This window comes from Stegodyphus dumicola, chromosome 4 (genome assembly GCF_044657685.1).
Source record: "Stegodyphus dumicola isolate Sdum_Otavi_A_Nest chromosome 4, ASM4465768v1".
Lineage (NCBI taxonomy): Eukaryota > Metazoa > Arthropoda > Arachnida > Araneae > Eresidae > Stegodyphus > Stegodyphus dumicola.
In genome coordinates this window covers 163123413-163146367 of record NC_140771.1, presented here as the reverse complement: position 1 = coordinate 163146367, position 22955 = coordinate 163123413, and the positions used below count along the sequence as shown (strand labels likewise).

The 22955-nt window shown below is 32.6% G+C and overlaps 1 protein-coding gene across 1 annotated transcript in view; it reads right to left on the bottom strand.

The window, feature by feature from the left end:
• The window catches only part of LOC118183252 (5-formyltetrahydrofolate cyclo-ligase-like), a 37107-nt gene extending 15107 nt beyond the window's left edge, over positions 1-22000 (bottom strand). The window contains exons 1-4 of the mRNA XM_035352728.2: positions 21774-22000; positions 21526-21657; positions 16536-16675; positions 7151-7281 (exon numbers count right to left, since the gene is read on the bottom strand). Of these exons, the coding sequence (XP_035208619.1) occupies positions 7151-7281; positions 16536-16675; positions 21526-21651 (397 nt within the window). The 5' untranslated portion in view covers positions 21652-21657; positions 21774-22000. The remainder of the gene's footprint in view (positions 1-7150; positions 7282-16535; positions 16676-21525; positions 21658-21773) is intronic.
• Between the last annotated feature and the right edge of the window lie 955 nt (positions 22001-22955).

Here is a 22955-nt window from a genome sequence, read left to right as displayed (position 1 = left end):
CAACAATCACGAATCCCTTAGAAAAACTTTCTTTCGATTCTTTGAACCATGTACTTAAATTTTTTTCTCCCCTTTTATGATAATAAATGGCTCTTTTTTTTGTTACAATCATTTAAATACACCCATGCTTCATCTATTGTGACAATTGTTTTCCATTTTTCTTTGGATAAGGGTTTCTCATATAGAATTCTGCAGGTGTCCTGCGTTGAGCGATATGCTTTGGAAGAAGACGATGCGCATTGCGTGTTTTCGCTTTCTTAAGATTTAAATCAACGTTTATCATTTTGTTTACAGTGGACACCAATCATTTTAATGATTTTGCAACTGTCCTTTGACTAGGGGGATTTTCTTTTAACATTAAACAACGTACCTTTGCAATAGTCGAAGTTGTCCGTTTTTTCCTTGGATACTTGTTTGGAATTTTTGTCCCCTTGAGGCTCCGATTTGATGTTTGTTTCCTCTCTTGTTGATGATATGACCTATCGATGCTTTAGATATCACAAAACCATGACTCTCACATTGTTTTTGGATAATGGAGTATGCATATTTCTCTTCGGAAAGAGCGTAAATGTAGCCTTCGAACTACTGCTTTGTTAAATTCGCCATTTTGAATAAAAACAAAACTTTCAAGCCACAGACGATAATTTTGACTTTTAAAAACATAGTACAATATCAATTACTTCTTTCGCAACAAATGATTTTTTATTACCGCTTACCAAAAATCGTCTAAAAAATGTGCGAACAGCCTCTGTATAATAGCTATGAAGTATACAATGCAGTTTCATTGTCATAGAGATATTTAACATAATCTAGAGATAATTTTCTGGCCTTTTTCATTTTGTAATAATCTTTGAAATTTGAAGGAGACATATTTTGTTAGGTAACATTTTCTGATTTGAGATAATTCTTGACATTCAATTAAGATATGTAATGCATCTGCTGTTCTTAATTCACAAACACATTTAGCACTCATCAATTTATACATATTTAGATAGGATAAGAAAGCCTCGTGTCTTATGAAAACTTGAATCAAGAAGAAATCCAAGCATAGTCTCGTGGTTTTAACTTTAGGAAGCACTTTATCAATCAGCCTACTAGTTTCCAGTTAATCCCATCTGCATTGCCATTCTTTTAATGTTAATTTAACTTTTGACAGTTTTATATTCAATGGTACTCCATTACTAATTCCTGCTTTTGCCAATGTGTCTGCAGTTTCGTTTCCGATATGACCTACATGGCCTTTAACCCAATGAAGTGTTACTTTAATCTTGTCCAGGATATTTCTGATTCCATTTACTAAGGTAGATTCAGTATTAAATTTGTTGAGGGTTTTCAAGGCCACTTGCAACTATTGCTTCTAATATTTGAATCTTCAAATGTTAGATGATTAATGATTACTTCCAGATATTTCATACAGAACCATCCAGTTAGAAAAAGAGGAATATCATGTCCATGTTTTGTCATGGTTGTATTTGTCCAACTTCTTCCTCTACTACATGAGCATGCTGCTAGACTATCTAGATCATTTTCAATAAGAAATTTGTGTATACTTGAGAATTACCTCAGTTCTGCTCCTCTAAGATCTTTGAATGGGGAGCTCCAAATTATACCCTATGAATTGAAGTTTCTCACTATGACAATATCATAATCATACCTTTTGATAAGGTCTTCAATACTTCATAGATGTTCTGTTAGATCACCGGATGGCAGACAATAGCTGTTTATTATATGTATTTCCTTTTCTGATAGTTCCATGAATATAGATACAACATCTCTTGAGACAAAAGTCATAATAAAAGATAATTTTTTTTTCACTAGAATTAGTGAACAAGGCTATTCAGAGTGGTCATATATCAGTTTACCATTTATTTGGAAACCACAGGTTTTGAGTTTAAGCAATGGGATTCTTGAATTAATGCTATGTCATAAAAATTTGCTTTTTGCTTTAGCTGAGCTGTTGCTGCTTGGCAATGAGCTAAGTTTATTTGTATGGCTTTTACTGATTTTATATTATCATCCTTAATAATTAGTAGTTTATCTTACACTTCAGCTGTTCGATTTCAATTGCTCTTGTAGGGCAATTTCGATCGCACAAAGTTTGAACCGCTATTTGCATTTCTATTGCAACAATTAACATATTTCTTGCTTGAGCTATTGCATTTCCAATAATTATGACCAATTTTCCACACAATCCGCAGGCTTCTTCTGCAGCACATTTAGTGCTAATATGTCCCTATTGACAGCATTTATGCTGACTGTATAGGCTTAAGATCTGCCTTTAATTGCTCCCAATCAAAGAATACCTTTCTGAGCTTCATTAATGTTTTATAAGCTTCAGGTAATGCTTCTAATACCCAAAGTCTTTGAACATGGATGAGTTACTTGATTGTAATTTGCTCTGCTTTAATCTCACCATTTTGGGCAAAAATGATTTCTTTTGAGACCGTTTTTGAGATATTATAGATCACTATTTTAGGGTTTCTTTTCTTTGCATGCTTAAGCTCTATCTTTTGTTTAACAGTTTTATTGCTCTTAATTTCATTTTTAATGATCTCTAGGTCTTCTTCTTTACTTGTTTTCATTATAATCCCACCATTTTTTATGCTTTGCAGTCTTTTTATACCCACTTGAAGTTGATGCTTTTCAAAATTTGTCTTTTAATTTGTTTAAAACATGATGTGCCCTCCATTGGGTAAATGGTAACCATGCTGCTTAGTTAGTTTGTTTGGTTTAGGTTTTATTGTTGTTTGCAATGTAGATCTTGGCAGATGTTTTACAGCATCAGCATATGTCCTATTTACTTTTTCTTGATCAATATGAAATTGCTCCTGTTTTCCTTCTCTTTTATTTCAGTGAAGATATTGATCGACTATTAAACTCATCAAAGAGAACTGATATCTAATTGAGCCACAGTCTTAGAAATATTGTTTGATCTGTCATTAACAGATCTTCCAGTCCATTACATATTATCTGCAGCTCTTTTACATATGCTTTTTGCTAAGGTCCATATTCCGATCAGCTGGCAAAGTCATCCGATCCAGAGAAGGTGCTGTCATCCCAATACCCTACGGCTAACAGTAGTAGGTTAGTTTTAAGCGTCAACTTTAAACCCAGTAAGGGACTCCCTCAACCATGCCAAGGCATCCAAGCAATGAGAGGAATCAGCGAAATCCACCAAAACAAGAAAGTAGATATAATAGCTAATACAGTCAAAAGTCGTTAATTCGGACACCCATAATCCAGAATGATCTATAATCCGGACCTCAAAGCTACAAACTTTCTGGGCATGCGTCGCGATCACGCATGCACACAGGAGTTTACGAGTGCACGTAAGACCTTTGCGGCTGCAAATATGAGTGTGCGCATGTGCGTTTAATGTGTAATGGACGGTATAAGCTAAGCTAAAATTATCTAATTCAGTTAATGCTGCAGATTGCGTTGTTCCTTAATCTTCGAATTGGATCCGGCTTATTATTTTTTGCAGACTGTTAGAGCAATTTATAAAAGTAAGCTTGAACTTTCGATTATGTCAAAAAGAATTTCCGATATATATTTACTAATATGTAAAGGATCTACAAAGCGAAAGTATGTTTCGAAATACGAAATGTTGCTATCGATTTCACGCCGCGGCGCACAATGAATTGGAAGTTGATCTGTCAGCACTATCCTTATCTTCAGGGCAGATGTTTTTATTTTATTTGGCTTATAATTTCTTACTAAATGTAGTATTTCATCTCAATGTACTCCGTCTTTGATATAATTTAAATCAAGTTCCTCGTCATTATAATTCGCTTCCGATAGTGAAGAAAGTGACCCAGAGGTTACTGAAAACGAAAAAATTTCGATTGACAAATTAGTCGGTATTCTCAACACAGCAATTATAGGACTTGAACAGCGGAACTTTGTAACTAAACAAGAAATTATGTCTGTTTAATAGAATTAAAGAGAAAGTATTATCACATGAAACGAAGCAACTTAAACAACTTACATTGAAAGAAATGTTTAATAAAGTAAACAAATAAATATTAAGCTTTTTCTTTTTGTAAATTTTGATACCCTTTAGATCATAATTGTTCTTTATTTCATAAATTACTGTTTCATATTTTTAATTTTGTAATTTCTGCATGCCATCTTACCAGATTTAAACTGATGATCTATAATCTGGAAAAATCGATAATCCAGAATCGCCTGACGAGTCCGGATTAACGACTTTTGACTGTATCTCATATATACAGTAGACACATATAACTCATATAAGCACACTAAAATTGTATTAACTAATCTCTTTTCCCCGGGGGATCATTATTTAAACAACACCAAGATTATTGATGAATGACGGATTTATATCATAAACTGTCACCAAATGGCCGGAAGTTATAACCACTATTACTTACAGTTCACACACGATGAAAAGAGCTCTGAGTAGGTCACGGTTTATCATTTTATTTCTATCACATTTTCTGTCTTTTTTATAGGAAAGATGTTAACAACTTTTGATTTTCCAAAAAATGAAGAAGTTGTTACATCACTCTTCTACAAAAAAGGCATTTTACTTGCATTTAGATATGTGAAAATGATTATTAAATGAAACTATACATTGCAGAAAGTATTTGAAGTTGCAAAGTGAAAAGTTGTAAAAGTAAGAAAATAATACGTTTTGACAACTTGGGGTAAGAAAAGGTTTTTGATGTAAATATCAGCCACTTAAACATGGCAGCTAAAGACTGCATGTAAGAATAAATGTGTTGTTGTATAAATTCTTAAAATTTGATATCATTTAAATAATATGTACTAAAATAATAAGGAAGTGCCTATACAGTCAAAAGTCGTTAATCCGGACTCGTCGGGACTTCGGCGATTCCAGATTATCGATTTTTCCAGATTATAGATCATCAGTTTAAATCTGGTAAGATGGCATGCAGAAATTACAAAATTAAAAATATGAAACCGCAATTTATGAAATAAAGAACAATTATGATCTAAAAGGTATCAAAATTTAAAAAAGAGAAAAAGCTTAATATTTATTTGTTTACTTTATTAAACATTTTTTCAGTGTAAGTTGTTTTAAGTTGCTTCATTTCATGTGATAATACTTTCTCTTTAATTCTATTAAACAAACATAATTTCTTGTTTAGTTACAAAGTTCCACTGTTCAAGTCCTATAATTGCTGTGTCCAGAATACCGACTAATTTGTCAATCGAAATTTTTTCGTTTTCAATAACCTCGGTGTCTCTTTCTGTACTATCGGAAGAGAATTATAATGACGAGGAACTTGTTTTAAATCATATCAAAGGCGGAGTACATCGAGATGAAATACTACATTTAGTAAGGAATTATAAGCCAAATAAAATAAAAACATCTGCCCTGAAGATAAGGATAGTGTTGACAGATAAACTTCCAATTCATTGCGCGCCGCGTCGTTTCCCCCACCGAGCAGCGTGAAATTGATAAACAGATTTCGGATTTCGAAACATACTTTCGCTTTAGATCCTTTACATATTAGCAAATATATATCGAAAATTCTATTTGATATAATCGAAAGTTCAAGCTTACTTTTATAAAATTCTTCTAACAGTCTGCAAAAAATAATAAGCCGGATCCAATTCGAAGATTGAGGAACAACGCAATCTGCAACATTAACTGAATTAGATAATTTTAGCATAGCTTATACCGTCCGTTATACATTAAACATGCATGCATAAACGTTTTATGTGCATGCGCACACGCGCATTCGCAGCTGTAAAGGTCTTACGTGCACACGTAAACGCCTATATGCATGCGTCAACGCGACGCAAGTGCAAAAAGTTTGTAGCTTTGAGGTCCGGATTATAGATCATTCCGGATTATGGGTGTCTGAATTAACGACTTTTGACTGTATATATTAATCGTTTTAACACAGCTAAAATGTACAATACTAAGGTTTGCTACAATCTGGAAAAGTCAAAACTTATTGCATAATATAACACTAAGATAGTGCAGTCAATACTTATTACAAAGTGAAGTTTTACAACAACAGTCCCAAGTGACAAACGATATGCAAGAACCAAATATCACAGACTTCATTTCTAAAACTTTTTTAAAAATATATTTTAAAATAAAGAAGAATACAACTCCCCTAAGAATAACAATTACTCAAAACTATTCAATACATGTGAAGTAAGTACTGGTTTGAAAAACAACCGGAATTTAATTTTCAAATTATTCTGTACTTAAGGATTCTGGGGGAAAAAGGGGGGTTTACATGCAACCTCAGCAGCTTCATCATGCTATTTGAATTTGACTTGACAGAAAATGAAAAAATAATAATTTTAGCATTATCAAAAATTCAAAAAAAAATCTTATTTGAAAAATATAATTAATTTCTAATACAATTGGTTGTGATCAGCATTGCTTAATTTACCATAAATTTTAAGTTACTGAAATATGACTCAACTTCAGTAACAAACTTTAAGCTACTGAAGTTTGACTATGTTCTAATGTAATTAGTCTAATCATACACAGTTTAGACGAATAAAAAAACTTGATTAATTCAAAAATATATCAATTTACTACTTTTATAATGTAATTTCTTAAACCATAACAGTAATTTTGGCAATTATCTGTTAATAATGCAGCAGTCCAAATGAACACAGCCACACCAGTAATAGCAACCTTATACCATAAGCTACAATGAACAACTGCAATCCACTTTTTTTAATCAAATTTAATTGTATTTCTTTATTATTTAAAAATTTTACAAGAAATATTTTTATAAAATTGCAGATGTATTTTACTCACAAAACCAGCCCTTAAACATTTAATGAGTAAAAATGCAAACATAATTATCATTTATACAGCCAAAAACTGATGACACACTGGAACATTTATAGTCTATAATGGTTTGCAAAACAAACTGGTGATACAGTATATAAATGTTTGTGAATTATCTGGTTATGAAAAAGTAATGCTAAACAGCAATTTCTAAATTAATATAAAATAAACAATTTTCAAATTAATATATATAGATAGATGTACATACACTTAAAATTTTACCATAAGAAGCATTGATAAAATCACTGTTCACAGATTCATGACCATACACTTCAGAATTATTATTTTTATGAAACTAGTAAATATGCAAATTATTTTAATAGATTTAAAATAACAAACCTGTAGAACTTGCATCTTCCCGCTTCATATCTTCATCAGTGGGAGGTTTCACCTCCCAGTTATCAGCAACAAGCTTAGCATAATCTTCTAAAGAATGAATTTTTAACATGGCCATTGTATGACTATTTGGTCTACAAAATAAAATAATTCATTAAATAAAAATTTTATTATATGATAACAAATTCATAAACATTTTGATTAAAGTAATCGATATGATGGATGAAAAAAAAACTTCATAAAAAGCCCAGATACTCACAAAATTTAGATGATTTTCTTTTCTTTGTATTTTATTAATTTATTTTGTTTATTATATTTTATTTCAATAAAGATTACATTAGTTACAGAAAAAAATAAAGTCAAAATTCTTTAATCTGGACACGTCGGGACTTCGGCGATTCCGGATTATAGATCATCAATTTAAATCTGGTAGGATGGCATGCAGAAATTATAAAATTAAAAATATGAAACTGTAATTTATGAAATAAAGAGCAATTATGATTTAAAGGGTAACAAAATTTACAAAAAAAAATCTTAATATTTTATTTGTTTACTTTATTAAACATTTCTTTCAACACGTGCATGCGTTAAGCATACACTACGCATAGTCGAAATTAGAAAATTGCAACCAGAAAACTATTTGATGTGTATTCGAGATATTTATAATGACGAGGAATTTGATTTAAATCATATCAAAGATGGAGTACATCGAGATGAAATACTACATTTAGTAAGGAAGTATAAGCCGAATAAAATAAAAACATCTGTCCTGAAAATAAGGACGCGACGTTCCCCTACCCGGCAGAGCAGCGTGAAATTGATAAACAGATTTCGGAATGGTTAGAGAAACAAAGGATATGCCTTTACCCACTTTTAGCACCAATTCCACTTTTTGATGGACATCGAAACATACTTTCGCTTTGTAGATCCTTTGGCAGCTCCAGAATCGGAAATTCTTTTTGAGATAATCGAAAGTTCACGCTTACTTTTATAAAATTGCTCTAACAGTCTGCAAAAAATAATAAGCTGGATCCAATTAGAAGATTAAGGAACAACACAATCTGCAACATTAACTGAAATAGATAATTAGATAATTTTAGCTTAGCTATACCATCCGTTATACATTAAACGTGCATGTGTAAACGTATTATGCGCATGTGTATACGCATATGCACTGGGTTTACGCATGCGCAGAAAGTTTGTAGCTTTGAGGTCCGGTTTATAGATCATTCCGGATTATGGACGTCCGGATTAAAGACTTTTGACTGTATATTTATTTCAGCAAAACAAACCTTTGTTAAAGTGAAACAATTGATTTTTTACTTGCTTGAATACAGAAAAAAAATTTTATTTCAATTAAAATAATGAATTAAATTTTTATTTACAAAAAATCTAAAAAATACATGACTACACCAGAAACACAGACAAAACAACTCAATTTATTTAACACAGTCCTTACAATGAAAAGATTAAATCATTATAATTTCAGATATACTAGAGCAGTGGTGAACTCCGGTTTCCGGATCCTTAAATGTCACTGCATGCTTTACTGAGTAGTGAAGGAAGCCAGAATCAAAAAGACAATCATATGACTTCCAGTAGTTGGATATGATCGTTGCTTCATGTAAAATATTCTACTGAATTATATCCAACAAAGTTTCTTTTCTTCTGTCCTTAAACACTTTAAAAACAAACACCTTCTGCTCTCTCGTTCTGTACTACCGGCAGCCATTTTGCAATGCAAAGCACAAAATATGCAGCGTACTTCCTAACCACCATCCAACACAGAAATAATCCCTTACAAATATTTTCTCATCAGTCAAATTCACTGCAATCACGTCATAATAGGGTTTCCATAACATTCAACTACTCAAGTTAACATAAATGAAACAACAATTTGGAGATAAACGAAACAACTTGGAGATAATCCAAGGTGGCACCCTAAAATATAGACTAACCAATTATTTTTTTTAAATGTGAGGGAAAAAACAGAACATATATATTTCTTTAAAAAATTAAACTAGCTTACTGAGAATTAATCGAGTTAACATTAAATCAAAACAAATGTTTTACGATTATGTTATGACATCATACTAATCTATTATTGGTGCTAAATCACACTGTTTAGCGACAATGTATGTATATTAATAGTATTACGAGTTTTATAATAGTATTACAAATCTCTGCAGCTCTAGTGTACAATTGGGTGCACCTTTGATTGGCGACAAATTTTGTTCAGTTTTGGTGATGAAACTTCATTTCTGATTACCATGATAGTTTTAACTTGGTTTTAGCTTCCTGATTCTTTTAAGTGAAAACCGATCAATGTATACATGGACTAAGTCAAGCCAGTGTGCAGTGCTGAGTTTGTGCAATTCTCTGATGTTTCTTTAAGTGAAAATAGATCGATATGTACATGGACACAGACATGGAGCAATTCTTTGACTTCTTAATTTGGTTTTTGTGTAGTGGCCATTTTGAAATTGTGCCTTCTTGGCGCTGATATTGGTATCAAAAAAGAATTGCCAATAAAACAAGGGGCACCCAATTGTAAACTTTTAGCCTCTCAACTGCAAATTTTTTTTCTAAAATTCTAAAAGGTAAAAATATTTTTTTCGAATGCCTCTTGATGAAAACTGGCGATTTTTGGCAGTGCATGGATAGAGAGTTTGTTCAGTTCTTTGACTTCTTATTTTGGCTTTTTGTAGCAGCAATTTTTGCGCAAAAATTCGCTGCTACACGAAGACGAAATAACAAGTCAAAGAATTGCACAAACTCAGTATCCATGTACATATCGACCTATTATCACTTAAAAAAAATCAGAGAATTGCACAAACTTGGCACTACACACTCCCTTTATCCATGTACATATCAACCTATTTTTACTTCCAAAAAAAATCAGAGAACTGCAAACACTTGGTATTGCGCCCTCCCTTGACTTTGTCCATGTACACATCGATCTATTTTCACTTAAGAACCACACAATTCTATACTACAGCCAAGCAAAAAAAACATAATTACACTACATTTTAAATAAAACAATAAAATAACATAAATAACTCATAAAAAATCTGAGAGTTTTCAGATTACATGCAAAGGGGCTTTTTTTTAACGTTTTGTGTGTTACCTTTATTTATTAAATATCATGTTCTTAACGCTTAAACCATAAATTTCAGTTCAATAGCAATGTCCAAAAATAATTTTAAAATGAGCATATCTTTAGAATTTCCGATACACAGTTCTGCATGCTGGAGATAAAAAGGATTTTTTGTTCCCTGTCGAGTGTTGCCATTGCTGGCTTTTAAATCGTTGAGTTTGTTACTAAAAAATTTGGTAAAAGTTTTACAAAATATGAAATCGATAATAAAACAAAAAATTCAGATTTCAAATTTGGTCTTCCACATGCCCATCATATTCATAGAAGGATTACATCATTCAAAATTCAATGGCTTTATGTACCGTTGTTTTATCCCAATGCGAGAAATATACATACATTTTTGCAGATTTTTCATTATTTAATTTCAGAAAATATAATGCAGGACTCTAACAATTGGTGGCAACAGTTTGAAAAGTGATTCGCCGTTTATAGCGATTCAACGCAAAATCACAAAATGAAAACAACAGTCCTTCAAGGACAAAGCTCCTTTGAACTAAAAAGTAAATTTATCTTATGCACCTAAGCACTACACAAAGCAAATATACACTTACCTTATCTAGAAATGTCTGTGTCCTTCAAACTGTGGCACACAAAATTCCTTAACAACATCCAAAAACTTCCTAAAATTATCTGAACTAGAATCCGTATATCAGCGTCGCCGCATAATTTCCATAAAAAAAAAAAAAAAAAAGTCAAAAATATCCTTCATAGGGTCGATATCTTCCATATGTTCATATGTTCAACCATACGGTTTTTCTTCCTACAAACAGGACACTTATATGGCTACTAAGTAAACCTTCATTTACACGCCAGTTAATTAATGCACTTTGCTCCTTTCATTCCAAATCGTACAGAAACTCTAAATTAAACTTACCACATTCAGCCATTTTACCTTCTAAATCACAAAACAAGCAATACACTTCCTAACCAACACACAACAAAAACCCTTACAAATTTAGCACAATGATTTTTCCGATAATAGGCTTTCCATAACATTCAACTACTCAGGCTACGATAAATGAAACAACTTTATGATAACACAAGGAGTACCCTTCGCTCTACTCTAACCAACCTTCTTTTCTATCATACAAAGTGTCTAGCTGTCAAAGACTAGTCAAGCTACTCTAGCACATACGAAATTAAGATAAAGCATTGCGGTACAAATGTTACAAAGAGTCAGTTCTAACAGACTTATACAGCACAAAGTCTGTAATCCGGACATCCATAATCCAGAATGATCTATAATCCGGACCTCAAAGCTACAAAATTTATGGATTGGATTATTCAATTATGGCAAAGCACACGAGGGCTATTGGCCTACTGGCTCGTATACACGATGCACATGAGAAAAACCATGAAAACACCCATGCAGCCAGACCGTTCTCGGGATTTGAACCTCGGACCGAACTACCAATGCTCAGCGCCTTTACCACTCGGCCGCTGGTAGGCTCCTACAAACTTTATGTGCATGTGTAAACGCATAAATGATGCTTTTACGCATACGCATATGTGTAAGACGGGGTTGTCCACTTTAGTGGCCATGTCTTTTTCCTCCATTTTCCAGGCTATCAAGTGGGATGAAATGTCAAATTTGACGTCCCTGGTGTTTTAACCACTTATCTCTTTCAAAGGTCTTCCTTTTGCGACATAGATGCACCCCTCTAAGAATTCATTAAACTACACACAAGAATCTTTGTTGCAAATAGGAGGTGATTTCTTAAAGGGGGAAAAGCATTCCGTTCTGGATTCCCCGTCCTTTGCTAGCTTTTACTGCTACCGAATCCCTGGCCTCAAAAGGTTAAACAAAACATGGAATTACTGCAAAATATGGACAAAGGCCTATCCGTCTCAAAATTATGTGAGAAGTATGGATTGGAAAGTCCACTATATGTGACACAAGAAAAAGGAACTTCTTGAATTTTTTGTGGAAGCATCTTACACAACGACAGAAAGAAATGTTTGATAAAGTAAACAAATAAATATTAAGCTTTTTTTTTTTTTTTTTTTTTTTGCAAATTTTGATACCCTTTATATCATATTTGTTCTTTATTTCATAAATTATGATTTCATATTTTTAAATGTATAATTTCTGCATGCCATCCTACCAGATTTAAATTGATGATCTATAATCTGGAAAAACCCCTAATCCGGAATCGCCAAAGTCCTGACGATTCCGGATTACTGACCTTGTACTGTACTATAAAACGTATGGAAGAAGGCTTATAAACATGGAAAAGATACAGTTTAAGACCTATTTTGCTAACCTAGGTAGCCCCAACAGCAACTGAGTAGTAACATCGCTGGACGTTGGTAGTTCGATCCAGCACTTGAATCCCAGCAAACGGCCTGCCTACAAGAGCATTTTCGTGGTTTTTCCTCATGTGTAACGTGTATTGGAGCCAGTTCTCCTTAGAAAGTCCTCCTCAAAAGTATCCCTCTTACCAGGAACATAGCCCTCGAGTGCTTTGGCGTAATCAAATAAACCAAACCAAAAATGACCAACTGATTTATAATACTGATCTGAAATACTATACAGCAAATTTACTTAAAAACAAACCACAAGCAAGGCATCCGAGGAGATTTACTAAACCCGACAAAAAGTGGACTGTCAGAAATGTCATTTATAATCCTGAAATTAGAGGAATCGGAAGTGAAAGAATATTTACTAAACCTACCTTTTTAGAAATATTTTAAGAAAATAATTTTATGGTCAAATAGAAGAAAGTCATTTTTGAATCGAAGGGCATAGTTAAAAAATTTTGAGAATTTGGCTATATTTACAGATGTAATTAAACTTGATATTTTGGGAGTAATTAAAGTAAATGTGTGTGTGTGGTTAAAAACCCAGTACAGAACTTCAAATGAAGAATCTCACTCCTTCAATAAATGATCAGACAGGCAATAACCAGATGGTCTTGGGCTAGACGAGAAGCTTGCAGCATTTAAATTTTTATTTTATTAATGTATTTCTGTAATTTTATGTATTTGAATATTTTAAAACAAAATTTGAAATGCAACACACAAAAAATGGGCATAAATTAAACATTATCAAGACTACCACCCGAATCATAATGCTCACTCATATTTACAAACTGTGGACTTTATATGCTGGGATTCAATGTAATCAAAACACTTGTATTTACTCTACTTCAATCCTTGATCTAGTTTGCAATCATTTGCAAGAGAAAATTAATGAAGTTAGAATTTCCAATACAAATATGGCTGGAAAAAATTCACTATAAAATGGTAAAAAATAGACTCGGTGAATTCATGAAAAGGGAAGTAAGTCCATTACACTATTACAGCAATTTTTATAGTTTTTATTTTTAAATATGTTTGTATGCATCAATACATTTTTTACCATTACTTTCTGTTTTCACGTGAAAAGAGCAAAAATTATTTATTTTATTTTATTTTTAATATAAATTTCAAGATTTCTCAATTTCATTCATCTCTAAGATATGGCACATAATAAAAAGTAATTCCAAATTAAAATTTAATTATTCTTTCAAAGAAGTATTGGGGCTGAACTCTTGTTCGGCCTCAATAATTGTTTGATTCGCTGCAAGTCTTCCTTCTTTTTACAAGACCAATAGCATGCTAAGATTTGATAGAATGTTTCTCGTTTTATTCAGCCTGAAGTTTGGAACATTTGCCTATTATCTAAGCCATGGAGATGAATTTATTAGTTTTCCCAGTTTCTTTTTTCATTTCTAGTTTCTTCCTAGGTTATTATATGGTCCAAATTTTAAAATCTTGATAAATGAAATGTTACTAATGATAGAAGAACTGCTGGAATGTTTTTGAGGTTCAGAGCTTTGATAAACAACAAATGAAAACCGACTGGAGCTGCAATGGCTTAGAGTTAGAAGTCCGTAGTTTACAGTTGAGCTAGAGATTGAGTTCTTTATCTGATTGTGAATGAAGTTGTTAGTTCCACGTAAGTTTGTGGGGGATTCTTCGGTAACCTGAGTAGCTTGCAGGATGAGGGCCTTGATAAAGGTTGCACCTAGCTGGGTCTACACGGAAAAGTTCATTCCCATTTGAGTTTTAGTAGAGTTTAAAACACTGTTCTGCTGTGTTGCATTGTCATTATCAACAATCATGCTATTTGTTTCCTGATTGGAGAAATTGATTGGATTAAATGTCACTAGCTCTAATCGAAAGTGCTGAGTTAAATAACTTCATTCTTTCAGCTAACAGAGTGACTTAATTGAAAATAGGTACATCTAACATTTTTCTGAAATTTGCATGCAATCAAGAATATTACTTTTTTCAATTTATCAGAATGATGCCGATTTGAAGAACTTAGGGGAATACGTAGAATGTCAGAGAATCTAACCTTCTGGTAAAAATATATTTACGGGTAACCCTTGGCGAAAATTGGCGATTTTTAGCGGTACATGGATACTGAGTTTGGGCAACTCTTTCACTAGTTATTTCGGCTTGTGTAGCGGTGACTTGTGTGCCAAAAATCGTCGCTACACAAAGCCAAAAGTAGCAAGACAAAGAATTAGACAAACTTGGTATCGATGTACACATCAAATTATTGTCACTTAAAAAAAATTCAGAGAATTGTACAAACTTGGCATTGCACAATTCCTTAACTTTATCCATGTACACATCGACCTATTTTCACTTAGAAAAACATCAGAGAATTGCACAAACTAGGCACTGCACACTCCCTTTAACTTTGTCCACATACACATTGAACTATATTCACTTAAAAAGTCAAAGAAGCAGCCAACAAAAAAATATAATCTCAATAAATATATGAAATCAAACAATGAAATAATATAAAAAAAGGAAATTCATCTTTGTACTACACAAAGGAAATATCCACTCACCTTATTTACGAATTAACATGTCTTCAGTCAAACAAAATTCTTTAACAGCATCCAAAAACTTCCTAAAATTATCTGAACTAGAATTTGTATACTGGCTTCGCCACATAAATTCACAAAATAAAGAGTAAAAAATATCCTCTGTAGCATTGCTATCGTTTGACCGTACGTATATCCTTCCTACAAACAGGACACTTATAATGGCTACTAAGTTAAACCTTCATTTACACACCAGTCAATTAACTTTGCTCCTTTCATTCCAAATCCTACAGAAACTTCAAATTAATATTACCACATTCAGACATTTTAGTGTCTAAACCACAAAACAAGCAATATACTTCCTAACCAACACACACCAAAAGCCCATACAAATTTACCAATGATGCCACTGATAATAGGATTTCTATAACATTCAACTACTCAGGTTACCATAAATGAAACAACAACATGGCGAAAATGAAACAACTTGGCGATAAATGAAACAACAACTTTGCAATAATACAAAGGGCACCCTTTAACCTTTTAAAATATTCCTATTACTTGAATGTTGGATTGTCAGGCTTTTATTAGACTTCTCTTAGACAGAGATTTAATTCTTCAGTATTTTTACATACAGTTCTCACAACATTTGAATATTTTATAAAATAGGTACTTTAAATAAGATAATGAAAAAAATATCACAGTACTTTCATGTTAGATGGATGCAAGTGCTAAATTACTAAATATGGCAAATATGCTCACCCCTTATAGAAATGGCAGTGAATTAAAATTTGTCAATAAAAAAAATTATTTAGTTGATAATTACACAAAATAATTTATTCAAGCACTAAAAATTCATTATAAAAATGGGTTCACATTTTTTTATTTTGCAAGCATTTTTTTCCAGTAAAACCATTATTAGTTAAGATATAAAATTATTTAAATAGATTAAATTTATTACAATTTGTTAATAAGCATTGTGGCTCAGATAAAATCTTTGCTAATTTAACAAAGAAAAGCAGTATATGGTTACTTATTACATCTTTTGTTTCTAAACATCATGATTTTATTTAACATCAAACTAATTAAAGCACCAATCCGATTTAAAAAATGGAGTGGCTAATTTTTTTTCAGACTCAATGTTACTTTTATACAGTGTCATTAAATGGGATTTTACCCCATGCTATCAACAGAGTGAAACTGTATTTAATGAAATTGGATAAATACTGTATAATTATTTAAAAAAAAAAATTACAAGAATATTGAGTTTCATCCCCCTCATAAGAATGAATTCAACATTTTCTGTTTATGTGCATGCATTTGCATAATGATCTTCACTACCAGTATACAGATAAAGAACCCCAAAAGTATTAATTAAATACTTTGCTGGGGGAAAAAAGATACTAACGTGAACTTGGGGACAAAACATTCTTTATCTTGCTTAAATATTTGCTCCAATATCCCAGCAGTCTGAACTCTTATTTCTTCATTAATGCTAAGATATATTGATATACGACGGGATCCTTTGAAACGAGCATTCTCAAGTACCTGGAAAATATTAAACATTTAAGAGAACTAGTATAACCTATCACTTACAAAGGTTGGTCAATGAAACTGAAACACTTGGCAAATATATACATAATTCCAAGCCAATGTACATTTTTGGAACTCTGAATGAATATGAACTTTATCAGTTCATTAACTACTATTCATGCATTAATTTGTTGGTGACTTTAGAGAGAAACATTTGTTTGGATATGTTAGCATGCATTTCAACAATGCATTCTATCTATTTTCTGAACTATTCATGGATGGGGTAAGAGGAAGCTTCTATGGTCAGACATTAATTAATAATGTCTCTATGAACACTGTTTATATGTATACAGATGGCAGTAAACTTGTTAACCCGCGAGCGCGCTGGGTCCAATAGACCCATCCGATTAAAGAAACCTTTTAAAAAACGCCCCTATTTTTCCCAAGTGGTTGTGGTTCAGTGTAATCTCCTCCAAGGCCATCCTCTTTATTATTCCAAAGTTTTTCACCTGAAATTTGATTCGAAGTTTTGTTTCGATCGGATTGGGTCTTTCAAACCCAGCCCGCCTATTTGTATTGCTGTAACGTTGTTCATTTGTGATAGCACATAAAGCTGCAAACATGTTGCGTAATTTATACCATAAGGAAGAAATGTTACGTTTTCAAAAACTTTTAGAAGATGTACAGTCAAAAGTCGTTGATCCGGACTCTTCGGGACTTCGGCGATTCTGGATTATAGATCATCAATTTAAATCTGGTAAGATGGCATGCAGAAATTATAAAATTAAAAATATGAAACCGTAATTTATGAAATAAAGAACAATTATGATCTAAATCTAAAGGGTATCAAAATTTACAAATAAAAAAGCTTAATATTTATTTGTTTACTTTATTAAACATTTCTTTCAATGTAAGTTGTTTAGGTTGCTTCGTTTCATGTGATAATACTTTCTCTTTAATTCTCTAAACAGACATAATTTCTTGTTCAGTTACAAAGTTCCACTGTTCAAGTCCTATAATTGCTGTGTTGAGATTACCGACTGATTTGTCAATCGAAATTTTTCCGTTTTCAATAACCTCCGTGTCACTTTCTTCACTATCTGAAGCGAATTATAATGACGAGGAATATGATTTAAATCATATTAAAGACGGAGTATATCGAAATGAAATACTACATTTAGTAAGGAATTATAAGCCAAATAAAATAAAAATGTCTGCCCTGAAGATAAAGATAGTGCTGACAGATCAACTTCCAATTCATTGCGCGCCGTGGCATTCCCTGTTTTCTGAAGATGGTGTAAACTATACTATATGGTACTATGTTAAGACACTGAATTTCCTATATGAAGGATTATAATCTGCAGTCAAATGTTCAGAGAAGTGGAAAACCATCTAGGGAGATACTATACACATGCGAGGGCTGGGTTGCCATATACAAAGTTGTTCAATAAGTTTGCGGAGTGCCATCTATTCGTCAATATTAGACCTAAAACTTCAATGCCATTTTCATATTTGTTCTTCTTAGGAACATGTCAAAAGTTTCATTTCGATCTGTTAATTTATTCACTGTTTAACCGCCCTTTATATCTAACATGTTGTTTCTTTTTTCAGGTATGGATAAAATTGAGCAACGTGCAGTTATCAAATTCTTTGTAAAGAAAGATTTAAAGGCAATGGAAATTCATACCGAAATGGTGAATGTGTTAGGTGAATCTGCTCCTTCAAAAACAATGGTTTGCAAGTGGGCTAGTTTATTCAAAAGTGGTTGTACCAGCCTTGAAGACGATCCGCAAGAGGGACGTCCAAAAACTGCATCAACACAGGAAATCATTGGAAAAATACAAGATATGGTATTGGAAGACCGTCGACTGACTGAAACAGATTTAACAGAGGCTTTGGGTATTTCATTGGGCACAGTGAGCAATATTTTGGGTGTTTATTTGGGTTTAAAAAAAATCTGTGCAAAATGGGTGCCGCATTTTCTAGCGATGGAGCAAAAATACATTCGGATGCAACTTTGCCAGTAACATTTGGAGCGTTTTAAGAAGAATAAAAGCGACTTTATCCATCGATTTATCACAATGGATGAGACTTGGGTCTACCATCATGATCCTGAATCAAAACAGGAGGCTAAGGAGTGGTGTGAACCCGGTTCTTCGGCACCGAAGCGAGTTCGTGTGCAAAAACCAGCCAAGAAGGTGTTAGCATCAGTTTTTTGGGATGCAAAAGAAATTTTGTTTATAGATTACCTTCAAACTGGCAAAACAATTAATCTGGATTATTATTGTAACCTTTTGAATCAATTAGACGAAAAAAATTCGTGAAAGAAGACCCAGATTACAGAAGAAGAAAATCATTTTCCACCAAGATAACACACCTGCACACACAGCTAAAAAAAACCATTGCTAAAATAACTGAATTGAAGTACGAATTCTTGCAACATCCAGCCTATTCGCCAGATTTAGCTCCCTCCGACTTCTGGCTCTTCCCACACCTCAAACAATATCTCCGTGGAAAACGATTTTCTTCAAACGAAGAGGTAATAGCTGCCGTGGAGGGATATTTTGCAGAGCTGCCGAAAAACCACTACAGTCAAGGGATCCATAAATTAGAAGACCGTAGGGATAAGTGTATTGAAGTTAAGGGAAACTACGTTGAAAAATAGTCATTTTTACAAATAAAAATTGGTTTCTTCATTTACGTTCCGCGAACTTATTGAACAACCTGGTATATACCTTTTGGCAAAATGATGCATTGCTTTATCAATATTTTCTTGATGTTTTTCAGTGGGCATGCAGATAATTAGAAAGTACTGATTTCTGTTTTGTCTCATGAAAGTCTTCATTTAACTACCATTTATAAACAGAAAATTACGGTTGATCTTTACATTATGGTAACTTGGCATTTTTTGGTGAAAATTTGGCGACCAACTCTCCTACAGCAACCCTCTATTTTTTTCCCCGCCACCATTTTGTCTTCAGGAAGTAAAGACATGTTTCTTTTCTTTTTATCTACTGAACACTTCTTCCAACAATCTGCTAGCCGAATTACACTTATGCTAGAAATTTTATCTAACAAAACTGCTTAATCATGACAAATATTCACTGCAAAATTGGGAAAAAGTGCACAATACCATACTCCTTACGCGTTTTTCAAAATAACACATACACATAAACCATGTACACGCCGACTTATTTTTACTTAAAAAAACATCCCAGAATTGCACAAAAATGGCATTGCGCACACTCTTCACTATATCCATGTACACTGCTTTTTTCCCATAAATTAGAAAAATTTCACGAAAATACATGACAATTTTCTCAATCTTTAAACCCGGTAAAAAGAACATATATGAAATTACCTGATCGCGAAAAAGTATTTACCCTTTCCAAATATGAACATTTCCACATATAAAATAAATAAAATATCCAAAAACTTTTACCTCTAAATCATCTATTACATTATACACGTCACCAACGAATTCATACCGCAACCATTACAAATACTTAGTGTCAGATATTTAAATATAAAAATTTCCATGCACGTTTACTTCAACTAAAACGTATACCAAATTCCTACAAACATAAAATTCACAAAATAACTATCATTTAATTAAAATATAATTAAATTCAAAAACACTACTTAAAATATAAATGAGCACATACATTAAATTAATACATACATAAATACCCATTTCGAATTCACTTCAGTTACGGCCATGGGATCCAAAAATTCACCTAACTGTTTCACACAACACAGAATAAAGCCAAATACAAAATTTCCAGATTTTTTCCCGATTCCCCCCTTTTCCGATTAAAGAACCGTGATTCGTCCATTAATATCACGACATATCCCATGATCTCTCATTTTCCTCACACAAAATAATGCATAATCGGAACTGAGTACCGCTCACATTATTACCAAAGTCCCAGGTAGTAACCTTTATCGCCTCCAAAATGTCGGCAAACTACCAGTTACCATATTGTAAAGATCAACCAAAATTACCTATGAGCTATAAAGTTTACCAAACAAACATTTTTCATCAATTCATAAAGTCACCAATGTGTCGGAATCCTGTTTTCGAGTGTGCAAATAAGAAAAATGGGGCAAAGTGCAGAATTGCCCACTTATTCGTTTGGCGCTTTTTACATAAAAGAGTAATTGGATTTTTGTCAATTTGGATTTTCTTTGACTTTTTAAGTGAAAATAGGTCAATGTGTATATGGATAAAATCAAAGGAGTGCACAATGCCATTTTTGTGCAATTCTGGGATGTTTTTTTAAGTGAAAATAAGTCGATGTGTACATAGATACTGAGTATGTGCAGTTCTTAAAAACACGCCAGCAGTGGGTAATTCTTCACTTTCCCTGAAAAAGTATCAAAATTGATCATAAAATAACTAAAAGATAGTGCCCCAAAAGTATGAAATATTATGCTTAATGCCCAATTAGAATAATAAATTAAATGAGCTCACTGCATGCAGCTAATTATAAACCAAAATAATGAATTGATTGAGCATTTTACAAACAACCTATTAATTATTTTATCAATAACATATATAGCATTAAGAGGATATCTAATATGTTTAGAACTTAGCAAAACCCAAAAATTGAAAGAAAAAGAAAATACTTATATAATTACAAAAAATCAGATAAAGGCACAGTATTATTAAACTGAAAATAAAACATACACTGCGGAAATTTCATTACGTCATTTGAATAAAAAACAATTACATCTATTCCTTAAACTTCCAAAATACAAAAAGTTACATTTTTAATATCTTAGTATGATCAAGAGCGGTACATATGTTAAGTTAGAACATTTACTATTTCAAACTAAAATGTTTCATTAAGTTGTGTTCTTACTTTTTCAGTCACTATTTTAGACTGACGGAATTGTTCTTCATGCGGTATACTAGCAATTCTTTTTTTCAATTCACCTCGTAATGCAGCCTTTGCAGCTCGCAAAGCAGCTGTTGCAGTACTAGTCATTGCTATCTGAGGAATTATGGAATATTATTAAAAATTTTCAGTCAACAGAAGTGGTAAATATAATTTATTTTGAGGTAAAAGAGTAGAACAGCAGATAGAAGAAACTAGCAAGTATCTCTTACGAAATTAAGTTCGAAACAGATAAGTAGAGTTCTAGAGGATGGTGTTAAGACTTTGTACTCCAACAAAACAAATTCGAGCCTAGAGATACAACATACTATCAGAAATCTAATCTACTGTCTGCTATTTAATTTATTAAGAGTTGAGGTTTCTGAAGTTTGGGCTGTGTCTATCAGTCCGACGTAGGACGTTTAGCTGATATACAGTAACCAACCAACTTACACTCTTGATAGTACAAACGCCAAATGTCTTACTCGTTGCGCAGAGACCTTTTCTGGTATCTTCGGGTTCTGACCACACGTGCAGAAATGTTTGTTTACATCTGTATTGATTACAAGAGTAATTTCGCTTTCTGTGTCAAGAGAAGAATATCAAAAAAAAAAAAAAAAAAAGTTTTTTAAATTTCGTTTAATGAATAATTGCTGTCATTATTTCTTAGATATCTGGGTCATAGACATCATAGATCTCTTCTGTTTTGAAGGCCGTAAAAAAATTGCAGCGAAAATCTATTCGCAAAAGTGCCAAATATAGCAAACGCGCCAAATCTAGCGTACGCGTTGGTTTCAGATTGCGTAAGTTTACATACAGTCAAAAGTCTTTAATCTGGGGTCGTCGGGACTTCGGCGATTCCGGATTTTGGATCATCAATTTAAATCTGGTAGGATGGCATGCAGAAATTATAAAATTAAAAATATGAAACCGTAATTTATGACATAAAGATCAATTATGATCTAAAAGGTATCAAAATTTACAAAAAAAAAAAAAAAAAAAAAAAAAAAGCTTAATATTTATTTGCTTACTTTATTAAACATTTCTTTCAACGCGCGCAAGCGTAAAGCATACATTATGCATAGTCGAAACTAGAAAATTGCAACCAGAAAACTATTTGATTTGTATTCGTGATATTTATAATGAGGAGGAATTTGATTTAAATCATATCAAAGACGGAGTACATCGAGATGAAATACTACATTTAGTAAGGAATTATAAGCCGAATAAAATAAAAACATCTTCCCTGAAGATAAGGATAGTGCTGACAGATCAATTTCCAGTTCATTGCGCTCCGCGACGTCCCCCCCCTCGAGCAGAGCAGCGTGAAATTGATAAACAGATTTCGGAATGGCTAGAGAAACAAAGAAGCCTTTATCCATTTTTTGCGGCAATTCCACTTTTTGTTTGATGGA